The sequence below is a fragment of the Gavia stellata genome, chromosome 11 (genome assembly GCF_030936135.1).
Source record: "Gavia stellata isolate bGavSte3 chromosome 11, bGavSte3.hap2, whole genome shotgun sequence".
NCBI lineage: Eukaryota > Metazoa > Chordata > Aves > Gaviiformes > Gaviidae > Gavia > Gavia stellata.
In genome coordinates, this window is record NC_082604.1 from 11,794,297 (window position 1) to 11,811,939 (window position 17,643).

Sequence of the window (17,643 nt, forward strand, 5' to 3'; positions counted from 1 at the left end):
AGATTACTGTCGTGAAAGTTAGTAGGAATTCAAGGAAAAATATGCATTTTAGTATTTTGCATAGCTGCATATTATGTAAGGAATGTATGTTTGGATCAAAAGAGAATAAAATTGAAGGGAAGTCCATGTGCCGGTGAAAACATTTGAAGACTGAAGTTGATTAGTACAGATTAGAGAAAGATCTTTTTTTCTTGGCTAGGTCTACAGTATTAGTGGTATTATCAGAAGACTTCATATTAGTCTAATTTGATTTTTGTCTGAAAATCGTAATGAACCATGATTACACATACTCAACCATGATTTGCCCCTGGGCAAAGGGGTCCAGGAAGGCTGGATGTTCTTCAAGAAGGAAATCTTAAAGGCGCAGGAACAGGCAGTCTCCACGTGCTGTAAGAAGAGCTGGCAGGGAAGACGACTGGCCTGGCTGAACGGGGAGCTTTTGCTCAGACTCAGGAAAAAAATGAGAGTTTATCACCTTTGGAAGAAGGGGCAGGCAACTGAAGAAGAGTATAAGGATCTCATTAGGTCATGCAGAGAAGGAATTAGAAAGGCAAAAGCCCAGCTAGAGCTCAATCTGGCCATGGTCATAAGGAATAACAAAAAATGTTCTTTCAAATACATTAACAACAAAAAGAGAGCCAAGGAGCATCTCCGTCCTTTACTGGATGCAGGAGGGAACACTATCACCAAGGATGAGGAAAAGGCTGAGGTACTTAATGTCTTCTTTGCCTCAGTCTTTAATAGCCACAGCAGGTATCCTCAGGGTATCCAGCTCCCTGCGCTGGAAGACCAGGATGGAGTGCAAAATAAACTCCCCATGATCCAGGAGGAAGCAGTTGGTGACCTGCTACACCACCTGGACACTCACAAGTCTATGGGGCCTGATGGCATCCACCCAAGGGTACTGAGGGAGCTGGCGGAGGAGCTTGCCAAGCCACTTTCCATCATTTATCAACAGTCCTGGTTAACAAGGGAGGTCCCAGACGACTGGAGGCTTGCCAATGTGATGCCCATCTACAAGAAGGGCTGGAAGGAGGATCCGGGGAACTACAGGCCTGTCAGCCTGACCTTGGTGCGGGGGAAGATTATGGAGAGATTCATCTTGAGGGCGCTCACAGGGAACATGCAGGACAACCAAGGGATCAGGCCCAGACAGCACGGGTTCATGAAAGGCAGGTCCTGCTTGACCAACCTGATCTCCTATGACCAGGTGACCCGCCTAGTGGATGAGGGGAAGGCTGTGGATGTTGTCTACCTGGACTTTAGTAAAGCCTTCGACACTGTCTCCCACAGTATTCTCCTGGAGAAGCTGGCGGCTCGTGGCTTAGACAGGTGCACTCTTCGCTGGGTTAAAAACTGGCTGGACAGCCGAGCCCAGAGAGTTGTGAATGGAGCGAAATCCAGTTGGTGGCCGGTCACAAGCAGGGTCCCCCAGGGCTCAGTTTTGGGGCCGGTCTTGTTTAATATATTTATCAACGATCTAGATGAGGGGCTTGAGTGCTCCCTCAGCAAGTTTGCAGATGACACCAAGTTGGGCGGGAGTGTTGATCTGCTCGAGGGTAGGAAGGCTCTGCAGAGGGATCTGGACAGGCTGGATTGATGGGCCCAGGCCAATTGGATGAGGTTCAACAAGGCCAAATGCCGAGTTCTGCACTTGGGTCATAATAACCCCAATGCAACGCTACAGGCTTAGGGAAGAGTGGCTGGAAAGCTCCCCTGCAGAAAAGGACCTGGGGGTGTGGATTGACAGCCAGCTGAATATGAGCCAGCAGTGTGCCCAGGTGGCCAAGAAGGCCAACAGCATCCTGGCCTGTATCAGAAACAGTGTGGCCAGCAGGAGTAGGGAAGTGATCATGCCCCTGTACTCGGCACTGGTGAGGCTGCACCTCGAATACTGTGTTCAGTTTTGGGCCCCTCCCTACAAGACAGACATTGAGGTGCTGGCGCATGCCCAGAGAAGGGCAGCGAAGCTGGTGAGGGGTCTGGAGCACAAGTCTTATGAAGAGCGGCTGAGGGAACTGGGGTTGTTTAGCCTTGGAGAAGAGGAGGCTGAGGGGAGACCTTATCACTCTCTACAATTACCTGAAAGGGGGTTGCAGAGAGGTGGGTGTTGGTCTCTCCTCCCAAGTGACCAGCGACAGGACAAGAGGAAATGGCCTCAAGTTGTGCCAGGAGAGGTTTAGGCTGGATATTAGGAAAAATTTCTTTACTGAGAGTGTGGTGAAGCATTGGAACAGGCTGCCCAGGGAGGTGGTGGAGTCACCATCACTGGAGGCGTTCAAGGAATGTGTGGACAAAGCATTGTGGGACATGGCTTAGCGGGCATGGTGGTGTTGGGTTGATGGTTGGACTTGATGATCTTACAGGTCTTTTCCAACTTTAGTGAATCTGTGATACGCTTACTTAACCTTTAAAATTACGTATGATTTTTCTATAGTTGAAATATGGAATGTAATGTATTTAATGTAATGTGATTCTTTACCTGTGTGTGTGCAACTGCTATTTCTCAGGGAGATCCAGGCACCCCAGGAGCTTTGGGCAGTAAAGGGGAAAAAGGATCCCAAGGTTACCCAGGACATGAAGGAGTACCAGGACCACATGGGATCAGAGGGGAAACTGGAGATGCAGGGATCCCAGGTATGTTTTGTTTTGGAGGGGTGGTGAGATGTTGACATGCTTCTAGAAGATAATTTCTAAATAAACTACACAGGGTGCCTGTGGGCTGGCACATTTATATTCACCTGCTGTAAACCTAAACAGCTCCTTTGCAGTCAGTGCAACAGGCTAGGTTACATCAACTAGAGATCTTTCGCAGCTGTCCCAAGAAGAAATGGTAGCAAAGTTCTCAGAGTGAGTCTGGATCTAGTGATAATGCCTTTTTCCCTTTTCCACACTCTTTCTTCTTACAGGGAAGCTTGGACCTCCTGGAGATACTGGTGTTAAAGGACGGCAGGGCCGCCCAGGACAACAGGGCATTACAGGCCCTCCCGGTATGGTATATAGCATCCCTCCCAAATCACTGCCCCCTGGTTTGTTATTTTCTTTGTAACAAGGCAGTTGATGTTCTTGTTCTTCTGAGCTTTTGAGAATTTAACTGATGCAGTTGCAGTCTCTGTTTATGTTAGTTCAAGGCTTTGTTTGCCTTCTTTGATTTCAGCTAAGGTCTTTAACAGCCTGTTTTCAATGTTATCAGTTCAGCAGAAGCAAGAGGTTTTAATTTTGTCTCTCTATTGTAAAGGTTTTTGCCTTTTTTTTTTTTCATCCAGAGGTCTCAAGATGTGATATCCACACAATTGTAAGAAAAGCTTGTTCTACCTCCTAAAAGAGAATAATAAATTAAGATGTAGCTAGACGAGGAGGAGAAGAAAATGAAGTAGAGTGGAAAGAGGGGACAGAGTTGCAGTTGTTTGTTAAAGCAATAGAAAAGATCAAACTGTTCAAAATATAAATAAGGGGGAATGTGTAAATATGCAGCAACAGAGAGGTATGCAATGCAGATTTTATTAAAGTGAGTGCCAGTCATTGCCTTCAAAAAGAGCACTGAATGCTCTTATATTTGGAGATCCTCATCAAAGTGATGTTGTTGTGGTTTTATAGACCTTAGTGAACTTGCACTGACTTAACAGCAGAGTTAGTAAAGATCAGAAGCTACTCCCTGTATAGAGAAAGCTTGAATTTGTAATAAAGCCAGAGAGAGAAACCACGTTGCCTGTATGGATTCCCACCAGCATGGGTTAAATCAAAAGCAGGGTCCGAAAATGTTTTTGAAAGACAGGAAGTTACTGCCTGTGAAAATAGTGGGGGTGTTAAATCCATTGAAGTCCAGTGAGATCAATAAAAATGATATGCTGCTCTTTACAAATGTTTATATACCAATTCAGTTCCATCTATCTTTGAAGTAGCTGAACTAATTAAATTTTAATAAGGGGGACTCACATCTTCTCCCTTTGAAATGCAAAATAATAGAAGTGAAAACGATGTTGAGGTCCATAATAATTCACAGGTGCTGTTGGAGACCCTGGAAAAAATGGACTTGTTGGTGAAAGAGGTAATCAAGGTCAGGATGGTATGCCTGGTCCCGCAGGAGTAAAGGGAGAACCAGGTAACACCAATGGAATATTTTCATTCTATTTTACTATTGTTTTTTTCCCTAGCTAAACTGACAAGGATTATTTGGGAAGGATTAATAAGGAGCTTCTGTGGAGCCAAAGATAAGTTTATAAGTAGAAGGTTTTTCACTTTTACATAATTCACATGTTTTTCTATGTAATTGTTGTACATGCTGTTAACAACCCAAATGCATATGTCACTGCTCTATTATACATGTGATTTGTCATAACTTCCCCTAAAAATGTTAATGTCTGCAAGAGCCAAAGTATTGCTGTTAACAGTCCTATGGGTTTAATCTCAAAGGATGAAAAGAACCAAAATCCTTTTAAAGGAGTCTCCTCTTATGTGGAAATAAGATAAAAGGAATCACAGTGTTTACTTACATGAATAGTGAAGGTTTCTGTGACCTGGCCCTTGGGTTGTAAATCTTTCATTTAAATGTCACTCCTGATGTCCTCAAGGTCCACAGATAGATTTAGTCCTCCACTGAATTCTGACAGAAAGTGTTTTATTATTTTACAGTGAAAATGTTTCTTTGCATATTAGTATAAAGAGGATACTGAGAAGGCATTCATAGTATTTATTAAGACTTTTCATATTAAGTTTGAAGTAATCACTGTTAATGTATTTTCTTTTTTAGGTATTTACATTTCTTCCTTTATTTTTCTCAGTAACTAACTTAAATGCGGATTATTCTTCCATTCTTTTTCCTATGAAAAAAGGCAAAGCTGCTTATTGTAGAATGTACCTCAAATATGATTTATCAATACGAGTTCCTACTATAAAGAAAAACTTACAAATTCAATTTGTATTTCCGGATAGAAGAAATGGAAATAACCAATAAATTATGTTTTACATTTAACTAAAATTTATGTTTTGCTTCAGTGAATTGTGAAGAAATGTATGAAATATTAGACAACTATGATGTTTTCTAACAATTATTCAGGACTTTGAGTATAACGTGACCTAATATTTTATAGGAGCACCAGGGAGAGGAATCCCTGGCCTTCGAGGTATTCCTGGTCGTAGGGGTGAGTTGTCTTTCCAGAAAGCAAAAGCTTAATTTTTAAATACCAGAATTACCATCTTTATGTTGCCTCCTGCTTTTGGATGCTTGAAATGGCACTAAGAATGTCAGAGGAAATCAAGAGTGAATCTGTGCTTTTGATCAATGATTTGGTGCTATACATTAAATGTCAAGAGTTTCTGCTTGTAAAGTTAAGACTCTTGTAAAAGGGAAATGAAGAAGCTAACTTCTATGGTTTTGTGAAGGTGATATACATGATCTACAGCTTTTGAAATTTTATTTTGATACATAATTTGATCAACAGAGTATGTTCTGATGAAAACAGATGCTGCTGCTGAATACTAAGCATACTGTAAGAAAGCTACAGTGATTGCACTTTAATTTTGTTCATCTCCCCTTTTATGTTGATGAACAGTTGACTGAGGGGACTCTTCCCATTTTTTAGGTCTTGCATTGCATTTCTAGTACTGGTAGAAATCCATTGACTTGCTTTACTTTAAAAAAAAAAAATCTCTCTTCATACCCTCCATATATAGATCATACACTCTAAGATCAACCATAGAACAATACACTTTTGGAGTGTTCTCTTATTTTATTGTACTCATATTGATGCTTTTAGCTGGGATTTAGTTTAAAAGAATAGCCAGTTCTGATGTTCAAAGAAGCATTTCTTCTACTCATGCATCAAGAAATATTCCCTGCTCTGGTCTTTCTACCCTCCTCTCAAGTTTATTCTTTGTATGATCAATCTCTGCAGTGGAGTTTTTAAAACAAAAAATTAAAAAAAGAAAAAAAGAAAAGTGATGTGTACACTACCTTGCAGTGAGTCCTCTCTTCTCATAACTATTTTGCTTTACAGTAGCAAGGTGGCTTTGGGGACTTCTCCATGCTAAAAACAAAGGCTGAATTCCACCTTTGCCGTATAGTAAATGCACATATTCTGTGTAGTCACATCATCTTACCATCTTTGACAGCTCTCCCCATATGTAATACTTATACTTTGCAGGAATCAAAGGGGACATGGGACTGCCTGGTTTTCCTGGGCCACCAGGTATGAAAGGCCATCAGGGTGATCAAGGACCCATTGGACCGCCTGGCTTAGTGGGGTTACCTGGATTTCAAGGTGCAACAGGCATGGCAATTACTGGCCAAAAAGGGAACAGAGGTATTGCTGGTGCAGATGGAAGACCAGGTGTGTTGTTATAACTCCTTATTTATCTGAAATGATATGCCAATAATTGAAAGCAGAATTCAGCCTGTCCAGAACTCAAGGTTGAAAGGGGTCTTCCTCCAAGACAGCTTCATAATTAAACAGGTAGTTTCTTTACCAATTAATGCAATGTTACCATTGCAAACACCATGATGGTCTATGCAGCGTGATGTAAATTAAAATAATGCTAAGCTTTGCAGTCCACTTGATTGCATTATTTTCTTTCTTCCGATGTGGTCTGCAGGGCAGCTGAGATCCAAAGTGAGATAGCTTGAGTGTGATTACAGGCATAACTACAACTGGAGGATATTCAAAAAACTGTAGTGCTATAGAGTACTGCAAGAACTCAGGTCTGATCTCAGATTAAATTAGCAGGCTAGGAAAAATGAGTTGGTTTTTTTTAAAATGGGTAGGTATATTTCCTTGGGAATCACTGAGGTGGTAAACATGAGTACCGTTACAGAGTCATTGAATGTTGTACTGCATTGCATGTAATGTATGTGAAATGCTGTTGGCAGTAGTCTTTACTTACTCTGATGTTTCTGTACAGGTGCTCCCGGTTTTCCAGGGCCTCCTGGTCTTCCCACTGCCAGCATAAAAGGAAGCAAAGGTGTTAGAGGGGCAGATGGCATACCAGGGCCAACAGGCCCAGCTGGCGACATTGGTCCTCCCGGTCCAAAAGTAAGTGAAAGGAATATTGCTTGTTTCTTACTCCATTGTTAATTTTGCTCTTACCATGAAAATAGCACCCAGGACAAGTTTTTAAAAAAAAAAAAAAAACACACAGAAAAAAAAACCCACCCAACAAACCAAAACAAAAAAAACCCACATACTCACAAAAAAACTTGTAATAGAGGAAAAATATTAAAATGAATATGAAAAGCAGTTTTTATGGACTTAAGTGGACCAAAAAGAAATTATTGTGAATTTCCTTGGCCATTCTGCATTACAGAATAATATTAACAATGATATGAATATTTCTAATATGCTCACAAATGGAACAGATAATTCTAGTTGTAGCATATTCTGTGAACATAATGCTTTGAATATTCTGAACAAAAAGAAAATGTACTTCATAGCGTACAGATGCTGCTTCCTGTTTATTACTGGTATTATCTGATTTGCAGGGAATAGAAGGTCGATCAGGTTATCCTGGTGCTAGAGGGGACCCTGGATTTCTTGGATTTCCAGGTGTAAAAGGTATTCATGTATTTATTACATACACATCTGTGTGCCAAATACAATAATTTACATGTTGCATTATAATAGTATGTGTGTAATAGTACTGGGTGTGGTCCTAGAAACATCAAGTTTTTCCATCAAAAGCAGGGTGTAGGTCAGCTATAAACGAAAGCATTCACGAAGACAGCATGTTCTTTGAGTTAGATGCTATGGATGTGTCCAAACTGATGTTAAAGTGAGGAAGGGCTGAAACTTCAATGGCCTCCATTCCAGGCAAGTTCAAAACAAGTTTGTCCTTAGTGACTATAATGTGTAAGGACTTTGGGACTGAGTCTGCTAATTAGAAATGCCACACCACTGCTAGAAGATGTGACTTTTTGGCAACCTCTTAGCTACAGAACTCCAGAGCATTTAATTATAATTACAACACAGAGCACTGGGTCCTCTGTTTGGTGTAAGAATAGTCCCAGTTATAATCTAATTTACCAGTTTATCAGCAGATGAACTGTTATATGTATTGGCTTAATTAATTTCATATTCCTGAGGGTTAGTTGGATCAGTAGCTGGCTAAAAATCCTTTTAATTTAGACATTTTTCTAGTGATTTAAATCTGATATATGTGTATATTATTCCAATATTCTCTTTTTTCAATTACATGATTTACAGTGACACAAAATTGTCATTACCTGTTTAACCTACTGGTTTGTGTTCCATGCTAATTATTGTGTATTTTAAAGTGGTTCTCATTTGAAAAGTCACCGTACAGACAGTAATTATACTTTCTTAAGCAAAAAGCTCTCATTTCATGGCATAGTCAGTCAAGTCTCCTGACTTGATGATAAAAATACTTTTTTTTTTTTTTTATTTCCAGCAGAGCTGTGGAGAGTAATATGGATGTAACCTCGTATTTTGCACAGTGAAAAGAATTGCTTATTAAGTGTCAAACACTTGAAAAACTATACAACCCTCCTAACAGCCATCAGCATAACTGACAGTAGTGTTTAAAGGGAGTTGAATTGCACAGCATCACTGAAGGCAGCACTTGACCTGCAAACTCAGTGGCAAAAACACGTAAGATAAAAGGACATAGTCTAAAGTTGAGATTTCAAGCTAGGTTTGTGGGACCAGCCGTTACATGAAGATAGGCATGGAAACATCCTATAAACTGGCTGCACTTGGCCTATAAATTATACAGTAACAGCAGAGATATAGAAGTCTCCTTTTGCATTTCATACGAGTCTACAGGCTGTGTTACTCTTTGGGAAGGTTGCATGGATCATGCAGGACTCTTACATAAGCCTCTGAAACTTTAATGGTTGTTTTGACATTTTAAACCAGACAGACTTACCTCCAATCTTCTTTTTTAGGAGAAAAGGGTAATCAAGGACCCGCTGGACCACAAGGTGCAGAAGGGCCAAGGGGACCAAAGGGCCAGCAGGGTAACCAGCCTTTCTCATTCTAATACCAGCTGACTTAGGTTGATTTGTTTGTTTTGTTTTGTAGTTTGTTTGCTTTCTTTTAATAAAAAGCAATAGCTCTTCATTGTATTTTTGCTGCTAGGTCCACCTGGAGTCCCTGGGAGAATATTCTCCATCCCAGGAAGCAAGGGTCCTCCTGGACTGCCAGGAATCCCAGGAACACCAGGTGATCAAGGAATTCAGGGGATTCCTGGACTACAAGGTAGTTTATATTTTCATCTCCATACATGTTTATGTGTGCTGCTTAGTGGAACATTTTGGTTTGGTGGGAAAACATGCTTCGGCATAAAAAATTGACACATCTTTAAAAATACCTCTCTGTATTTAAAAATAGCTCTTTGTACCTTGTTAACAATCTTGTATTTATAACCTGTCCCATTCCATCTGCCCTCTACCCTCGCAGTGAGTGAGTGAGTAAGTTTCTCCCTCAACATAAGCCTAAGCAAAATAATGGAATAAAAAGTAATCTTGGATCAAAACATTCACCATTTTCATACAACCAGAACCATGCTCAGGATGTTTGCCATTTTGGGGGGGAAATTACCATACAAAATAGAAGTACTCTAGATGTGCTACAAAGAGATTGTGTCTGTCATAGTCAGGGGGTGGGAAGGGAAAGAAGAGGCTGGCTACTTCTCCATTGAGAAATGGAGCTCCTCAGGGGAGCAGGCTTGCCAGAAGTCATGCCCCACTCAGGAATGACAGTTGCCTCCAGCATAACAAAGCAGACACCAATGAATTGTTCTTTTACACTTTCCTTAAAGTTGTTTTACAAAGGACCTGCATTATTTATAGAATTACAAACTGTGACGAAGACGATTATGGCCTGTTACTATATTTTTGAAATATTTCTATTGTATGACACATGCTAAAAGAAAAAGCTATTTGCTTTGGTTTCTGTAAACATTTCTTATGAGAATAATATTTTTCTGCAATACATCCAATATTTCCTTGTAATCTTCCTGATAGGAAATATGGTGACAGTAACACTACAGACAGTCTCAAAACTTAGTAAATTCACGCTGATGTTTTTATTCTAACATTTACGTGGGGATTTTAACTTTATTTATTAACAAATATTAAAATCTAGAATAGCTACTGCTATATGATTCTGGGTTTTTTCTTGATTACAATTTAGGTCCTAAAGGAGTAAAAGGTCTACCAGGAAGTTTTGGTCATCCAGGTCAACCAGGACTGCCTGGACCAAAAGGAGACAGGGGATTTCCAGGACAAAGAGGTAAAGGGAAGCAGACATCTCTGTTTGGCTGCTACTACTGAATTTACAGAAAAACTGTATTCCTGATTTCTTTAAATCCTTCTTCTTGCATGTATTGAGATACTGTAACATTTACAGTAGCTTTAAGGCGACAAGAACATGTAAGCACATTCTTAACTTTTAACAGATGCGATGCATGTTCACAACTGAAATAATAATTTACAAAAATATGCCTTGACTGTGCTCCTTTGTTATTAATCACATTTATCCACTTGAAATCCTTAGGTATCAGTGTGCCTTTTTATGACATCAAAATAGAACTAAGTATTTTTATTTAGTCACCATAAAATGTTTTTACTTTACAACTTTTTTGGTAAAAATGGCCATGGTTCTTTAAAATACTTCACTATTCCATGAAACTGTGCAATGTAAAGCTACCTGAACTAGGTCTGAAGGAGTTAATACATCTAGCAACAAATACTACAAATTTTGAAGTTTTATCTTCTTATTGATAATTTTTTTGTCAGTTTTCAAGTGGTTCCACTAATTTAAATAAAGTAAAAATTCAAACAAAATTATAATATTTGCAGTCATATTTCTTTCTCCTCCAAAGGACAACCTGGACTGATTGGCTTTCCAGGTCTACAGGGGTCACCTGGATCACCAGGTACTATCATCGCTGGTCCAACAAGAGGAGGTTTTATCTTTACCCGGCATAGTCAATCAACAAAGATTCCTTCATGCCCACATGGGACATCGCAAATCTATGTTGGCTATTCGCTGCTTTTTGTGCAAGGAAATGAACGAGCACATGGACAAGATCTTGGTACTGTATTGGTAAAAATTTTCAGATTATTTTCTTTAGAGTCCAGTAATGCTAAGTTGTTATGAAACCAAACTCACAGTAAGCGTCCGAGATGAACCGATGTTTCAACCATCAGTCTCTAGAGTCAATTCAGGAATTGTGGCTTGAAAGACAACTTTCTTTCCTGCACTCCTATATTCCCTTTTTGCTATCCCTAGACATGTTTGAGGAGGAATTCAGTTACTTACAGATAGATGTCTAGTATAAATGTTCACAATATCTGCATAGGGCTGACAGTAACAACACAGGATCTGAGAGAGAATCTTGCTTTTCTGGAGACCAAATAGGATGCTTTAGGGTGTCAAAAATGGCACCAGAAGCTTTTGTTTAAGTAGCTGAATCCCTGCCACTGTGTCAAGGACCGATACCATTCAAGAAGATATTACTATTTTAACAGATCTTGTTCTTAGCTCATATTTTTTATATACCTATTTTTATATATACCATAAGCATTTTGCTTTTGGATAATTCCACTGTACAGACACTTCTCTCTTTGAAGTTAGCATTTTAATTCTCGCTTAAGTAGATTGGATGCCATGATGTGCCTCTTCTGTTCATCATACTAAATATAAGCTCCTATCTGTCACAAACCTCTCCTCTTTTGTCTTTTAGGAACAGCTGGTAGCTGCTTGCAGAGATTTACCACCATGCCATTCTTATTCTGTAACACCAATGATGTTTGTAGTTTTGCTTCTCGCAATGACTATTCATACTGGCTGTCAACTGCAGCAGTAATGCCAGTAGACATGGCACCGATTTCTGGCAGGGCACTGGAGCCCCATATAAGCAGGTAAGAGTATAAGAATTTTAGCTCTTCTGGCCTGGGATCACAAAGACATCATAAATTGTTTTGAACGGCAAATCTTGGGCAAAGATCTGCCCATCTCAGCCAGTACAAGCACTGTTTTTAACCACCTGATTTTTGATTACTCACCTGAGTATGTCAGCTATTCAGTGACACTCTAAGAAAAGTTAGATTAAAGCTAGGGTCCCACCACAGGGATTAATCTGCATAGCTGACATGAGAAGATGGAACACAATCCTACTGATTGCAGTGATATTTTTTTTTTAAACTTATTGTTGTGTATATCAGAGGCAGACTAAAATGAAATAGACAGGTTCACTATTTGGAATACGGTGCAAATCAAGTTTTGCTTTCAATTATGTGTGATACATTTACTGTAGTTGGCAAAGAACACGGTAAGTTGGGGCTGAAGGTTCTCTGCTATGAAACACCCTTGTGCAAATGTGGCCCTTTCTAGTTGCTTTAGAACAGCTGAGAAGGATGAAGAGCATCTTAAGAGGAAAAGCTCTAAAAGCATGGAAGAGACCAAGAGTAGCAAAATGAAAGATGGGAAGGCAAGTTTTGCACACTTGTCTTCTAGCCTGCCCTACCCAGTTATTGCAGTCTAGTAGCTCAGCTTCATAGTTTCTTCATTTAGGAAATAAAGATTACTTTTTCTAATCTTAGCAAATAAAGGTACAGAACTTTGATCTAAACCATAACAACATAAAGTAGTGAGCACATGAAGAGGGTAAAATTTAGCTTGTTACTTCAGTAAAGGCAAAATTAGGAAGCTCAAATGTTCTGGAACTAATTCCCATCTTATACCAGTTTTTGCCTGGTGTTACTAGTAGACATGGCAAAGCAATTGCAAAGCAAGTAAATTGAAGGTAACCCAAATACCTTATCGCCTCATTAAACAAAGAAAACCTGTGTAAGTTATAACATTTATAGTAAGTGCCGCCATTAGGTAGCTGCTATCCTAGAAGATACAATTTTTGTCTGCTTTCATGTTTTCCCTCATATCTGCACTGATTGCATGTGCATTTCTTTGTACAGGTGTGTTGTCTGTGAAGGGGCTGCAATGGTTATAGCAGTTCACAGCCAAACAACTGTAGTTCCTGCATGTCCAGAAGGCTGGATATCTCTCTGGAAGGGTTTCTCTTTTGTTATGGTAAGGATATAAAGACCTGAATTATTAATTTTATGTCCTATCACTTTCATTGGCATTTTCATCTGCTCATAGCTCAGTTTCTTAATAATTGTTAAATTATTTTTTTCTTCCTTTGCCAAGAGGTAGACAGTAATTCTATTAACTCTTATTCAGTGCCAGAAACATAGGAACAACTATTTTGATCTGTCCTCAAAAATAGGTGGCAGGAGGAAAAGGGAAAAAGACGAAAGGAGAACCATAGGATTTTAGTCACAAAAATAACTGCATGCTCTCATTTTCATGTGTACGCTAAGATCTAGGAAACAGGTTTGGGGAATGGAGTTGTTAAACCAGTCCTGAACACATATACACAGAAATAACTGACCCACTTCCATGCCAGGGAGTTCTTTTATAAATCAGATCTTGGGGCTGAACTCCACAGAAAGCTAAAATCAAAATAAATACAGTACGCTGTCTATAAAAGACTGCCTCAGCAATTTTGATGCATAACGAGGTATGAGTGAAGAGAGTTCATAATGTGCCTGCAAAGTGAGAACCGATTATGGGAATGAGTGTATCTATACTAGGGGACGTAGCACTTCATCTTTGTTATCCATGCCTGTGGGATGTGATAGGGATGCCAGCAAATGACAGTAAAAGACAGAAATAAAAACTCCTCTTTTTTGCATGACATAAAGTCCTTTTAGGTCTAGTGTGAAATTTGTTGTCTCTCCTGGGATTTGGCCCTAAGTAATAATAATAATCCTGGAAAAGAATGAGAGAATTTTTGCAGTATCTGGTTAAAATCATTTGCTTGTTTCCAACATCAGCAAATTTAAATGGTATCTTCTAGCCAATTTTCTACTGTCATAAATTATTTTAGAGCTATTTTTACAAGCATTTACCAACATCAGAGAAGGAAAATGCCTTCTTTGCTTTTCGTGTTTGGAGAAGCAATCAATGCAACAAGAAATACGAACACACACAAAATAGGGGATTTGGCTTATTTGTAATTCAGTTCCTGTAGTCCTTAACTGGGCAGAAGCCAGCTACTTTCTAGTCTTTGTATTGGTTACAGTTTTATGCCTCTTCATGGAGCAGAAAAAGGCCTTTGCAGGGACTTAAAAACTGCTGTAACCGTCCTTGCATTTTCATAAGGTTTCTGTGCCTCAGTATAAGTTTGATAAAACTAATCTGTGTTCATTTTGTTTTGTCCAAGATATACCACAGAACATATGGTATGTTTTAGAAAGAGATATTTTTTTTTGCCTGCAGTTTACTAAATGCTGATGGACAAGTTATCATAAAAAATGTATTGGTGGTTACAGTATACAAGTGCCGGCTCAGAAGCTTCTGGCCAAGCATTGGCATCTCCTGGATCTTGTTTGGAAGAATTTCGAGCCATCCCATTCATAGAGTGCCATGGCAGAGGGACGTGCAACTACTACACAAATTCCTACAGTTTCTGGTTGGCATCGTTAAATCCAAGAAGAATGTTCAGGTAAACTGTACTTCCCTGCATCCATACGCATCGCATCCACACTGCAAGTGCCTGAGGAGACACTAACTGCCTGCATAACATGTGGGGGCTCCCCTAGTAATTCCCCTCAGTTTAGACATCCCCTTTGTTAGGTTTGGGGTCATTCTGTAGCACAAAGATGCCTTAAGTGAGCCAAGGATTTCAGCGTTGTTGTCAATAATTCCATATCCAAAGTTAATATTGTCTCTCCCTGTTTTTTAAAGAAAAAAGTAAATGTTTGTTTTCTTTCTTTTAGGAAACCTCTGCCACAGACTTTGAAAGCAGGAGAACTAGAAAATATCATCAGCCGTTGTCAGGTCTGCATGAAGAGGCCAAACTAAACGGTGGCCACTCTTGATGGAACATGAAACTCTGCTTTTATTACAAAGAATTGCCTAACTTTGAAGAGCTATAATTTATTAAAGTCCAACTGCATCTGGAAAGAAAATTATAAATTGCCAATGCAGGACTGTGGTGAGGTAGGGCAACATTTTGACTTTTGTCTTCGGCAAATGACAAAGCACTTTGTTGGAGAAAGCTTGTAATGGCAGTCTGCACGGGCTTCTCCTGAACTGTGTCATTTCTAAACTGCATCTTCATGATAAACCTATGGCATTGCCAGATCTTTAATGAAAGATGTTAATGCTGCCTTGTGTCCTGCGCTTTTCAAACTGCAAAACAAACTAAATGCTCTAATATCAGCTTACATATGTTCAGTGTTCAAAGTGCATATAATTTAAGATGAAAATCTGGCACTTATGAAAGACGGGGTTTAACAGGATATATTTTTAGTGCACTTTTAAATACATGTTGATTCATTTAGGGTTGTTTTGGTTTGGTTTTCTTGTCTAATAAACAAGTATCTCCCCGCTTACCTCACCCCTCCTCTGGCTGGCAAACAGGAATACAATCTTTTTTGTATCACTATAATAATAATGGTCTTGACTAGCCAGAAAGCGAGCTACACCGTGCGCTGGGCAGACAGTGCAGTGGTGACATGCACTACCTGTGTTCTCCAGAGTGACTCTGGCTAAGGGCTGACTAATTGAAAGTGTTGGAAAGTTTTCATTAGATTTCATGGCTTTTGACACAGATCATGAGATCTTTTAAATTCTTCAAAAGTTGACAGTATCCGGGCCTTTATTATGATCACGTTTCTGTCTCTACTGAAGAACAACTATTTAGCATATCATAATTTAGGCTTTTGATGGAATTAACAATTACTGTATGGCTCAAGTGGTCCCATGGGATTATCAGGTTATCACACACGCATCAGGATGTGATCTCTTTCTATTTTATTTTAAATAGATAACAAAATATGTAATATTCACATTTTATAATATTACATATTTAAATATTTATCACAAATTATATTCTGTATTTAAATATTTATCAAAAAATTATGCAAATTAAACAATTTATTCCATCCAGTTAAACGTGTGCCTCCAAAATCTAAAAAAAAGACTAATATTTAAATTGTACCTTCTGAGTACTGACTTATACAAGAGAATTCAACTGTAAACAAACATAAATACTTGAAAAGCACTTTCATTTACTCATATAACTTATATAAAATTGTAGCTCTGAGGGGTTTTTTATATTTATAACATTGCACTTGCAAGGCTATTTAAAATTGTAATGTTAACATTTAAAATGTTAATATTTTTTAATACTTGCACAATTTATCAAAATTCCAGTATTTAGTGTTATAAAAGCAGCCTAATTCATCTGAATAGTTCTGTAAATGCATCATTTTAAATGTAGGGTCTAGCAATTCATTGAAATAACCAAAATTTCTCATTTAGATCTTTTTTAAGCCAGTGAAATTTTATATTGTTTCTGTTAAAATACTTGCATTGTGTTTGCCTGACTGTTTGAATTTTCATTGTTAACCTAAGTAAAAGTTTCATCAGTGTTTCATGTCAGTATCTTCTGATGGAGCTAATGTGAAGATACCATTTACATGAACTGAATGCATATTTTAAAAATTGTTTGCTTGAACAGTCATAGTACTTCTGTTTGCAAGGTATAATTGTGAATTTGCAGGGTTTTATGAAGAATGTGCAGATGCACTACTGATAAGAAGGTGTTAATGTCAAGTTAATATTTAGTCTTCCACTTGAACCAGGTTTGGGGATGGGGGTGTTGTCCTTAAAACAATCAAATTTAGATTTTTCCATAAAATCTGAAGTTTGCTTTAAATACTCAAAGATAAAATCCATACCCATTGCTTGTTAGGTTGTTGGGTTTTGGTTTGTGGTTTGGTTTTTTTTTTTTTTTTAATTAAGGCTCATTACAGTCACCCAAAGGTATTGTATACTGTACCCAATTGATGACTGTGGAGACCCTCATGTAAAACTTGCTAGTAAAATGCAGAATGTAAGTACCTGAGGTTGAAGCCTGCTGGAAATGGTCAGTAGAGGATAATGTGTAAGGAGAAGGGAATGGATTGTGGTTTTAAAGTCCAAAGGTAAGTTACAAAGAGTTATGTCTCATAGTATAGCACATAACTGGAAGTTATGACTTGTTCCCAGTTTTAGATTCCACTGCTCACTTATTGTGTGGCCTTCAACAAGTTACTAAAGAAAGATTTTCATAGCTAGCTTTAGATTTTGAGTGCTAACACTCAGTCTTTCTTTCAAAAGCATGAAACACAACTGCAGGGACATACATGTTCATCAAGCCCAGCATAATACAAGCAGGACACTGAAAATCAAAGAAAAACTTGAAAAAAGTTGATCTGAACTTCTCTCTGCAGATATAGATCATTTTACTTACCTACTGCTAATGATTGTTGTGAGGATTAGTTAACTCATGTCTGTTAATGCTTTGAGAGCCTTAACTGGAAAATTCTGAAGAGATGCAAAGTGTTAATATATTGTACTGAAAGAACAGAAGCATGAGAAATCAGAAATAATGAGCAGATGGGGGGAGGGAGGAGGAAAGAGGAAAGCAAACCTTCTGCTAAATACAGCCAAATAAAAGTATTTTGACTAAATAAAAGACCCATTTCACTTGGTTTTTTGTTCTTCCCAGTGCTAATGATTTTTCCACTACCTATGCCTAATATTATTTAAAAAAAAAAAAAGTGTCATCTGA

The 17,643-nt window shown here is 38.6% G+C and overlaps 1 protein-coding gene across 1 annotated transcript in view; it reads left to right on the forward strand.

Annotated features, from left to right (window-relative positions):
* The window catches only part of COL4A3 (collagen type IV alpha 3 chain), a 53,798-nt gene extending 38,913 nt beyond the window's left edge, over nucleotides 1-14,885 (forward strand). The window contains exons 38-52 of the mRNA XM_059822845.1: nucleotides 2,511-2,637; nucleotides 2,910-2,990; nucleotides 4,004-4,102; nucleotides 5,091-5,141; nucleotides 6,144-6,329; nucleotides 6,898-7,028; nucleotides 7,475-7,547; nucleotides 8,897-8,968; nucleotides 9,090-9,209; nucleotides 10,146-10,244; nucleotides 10,837-11,049; nucleotides 11,701-11,878; nucleotides 12,932-13,046; nucleotides 14,354-14,526; nucleotides 14,801-14,885. Of these exons, the coding sequence (XP_059678828.1) occupies nucleotides 2,511-2,637; nucleotides 2,910-2,990; nucleotides 4,004-4,102; nucleotides 5,091-5,141; nucleotides 6,144-6,329; nucleotides 6,898-7,028; nucleotides 7,475-7,547; nucleotides 8,897-8,968; nucleotides 9,090-9,209; nucleotides 10,146-10,244; nucleotides 10,837-11,049; nucleotides 11,701-11,878; nucleotides 12,932-13,046; nucleotides 14,354-14,526; nucleotides 14,801-14,885 (1,803 nt within the window). The remainder of the gene's footprint in view (nucleotides 1-2,510; nucleotides 2,638-2,909; nucleotides 2,991-4,003; nucleotides 4,103-5,090; nucleotides 5,142-6,143; nucleotides 6,330-6,897; nucleotides 7,029-7,474; nucleotides 7,548-8,896; nucleotides 8,969-9,089; nucleotides 9,210-10,145; nucleotides 10,245-10,836; nucleotides 11,050-11,700; nucleotides 11,879-12,931; nucleotides 13,047-14,353; nucleotides 14,527-14,800) is intronic.
* The last annotated feature ends 2,758 nt before the right edge of the window (nucleotides 14,886-17,643 follow it).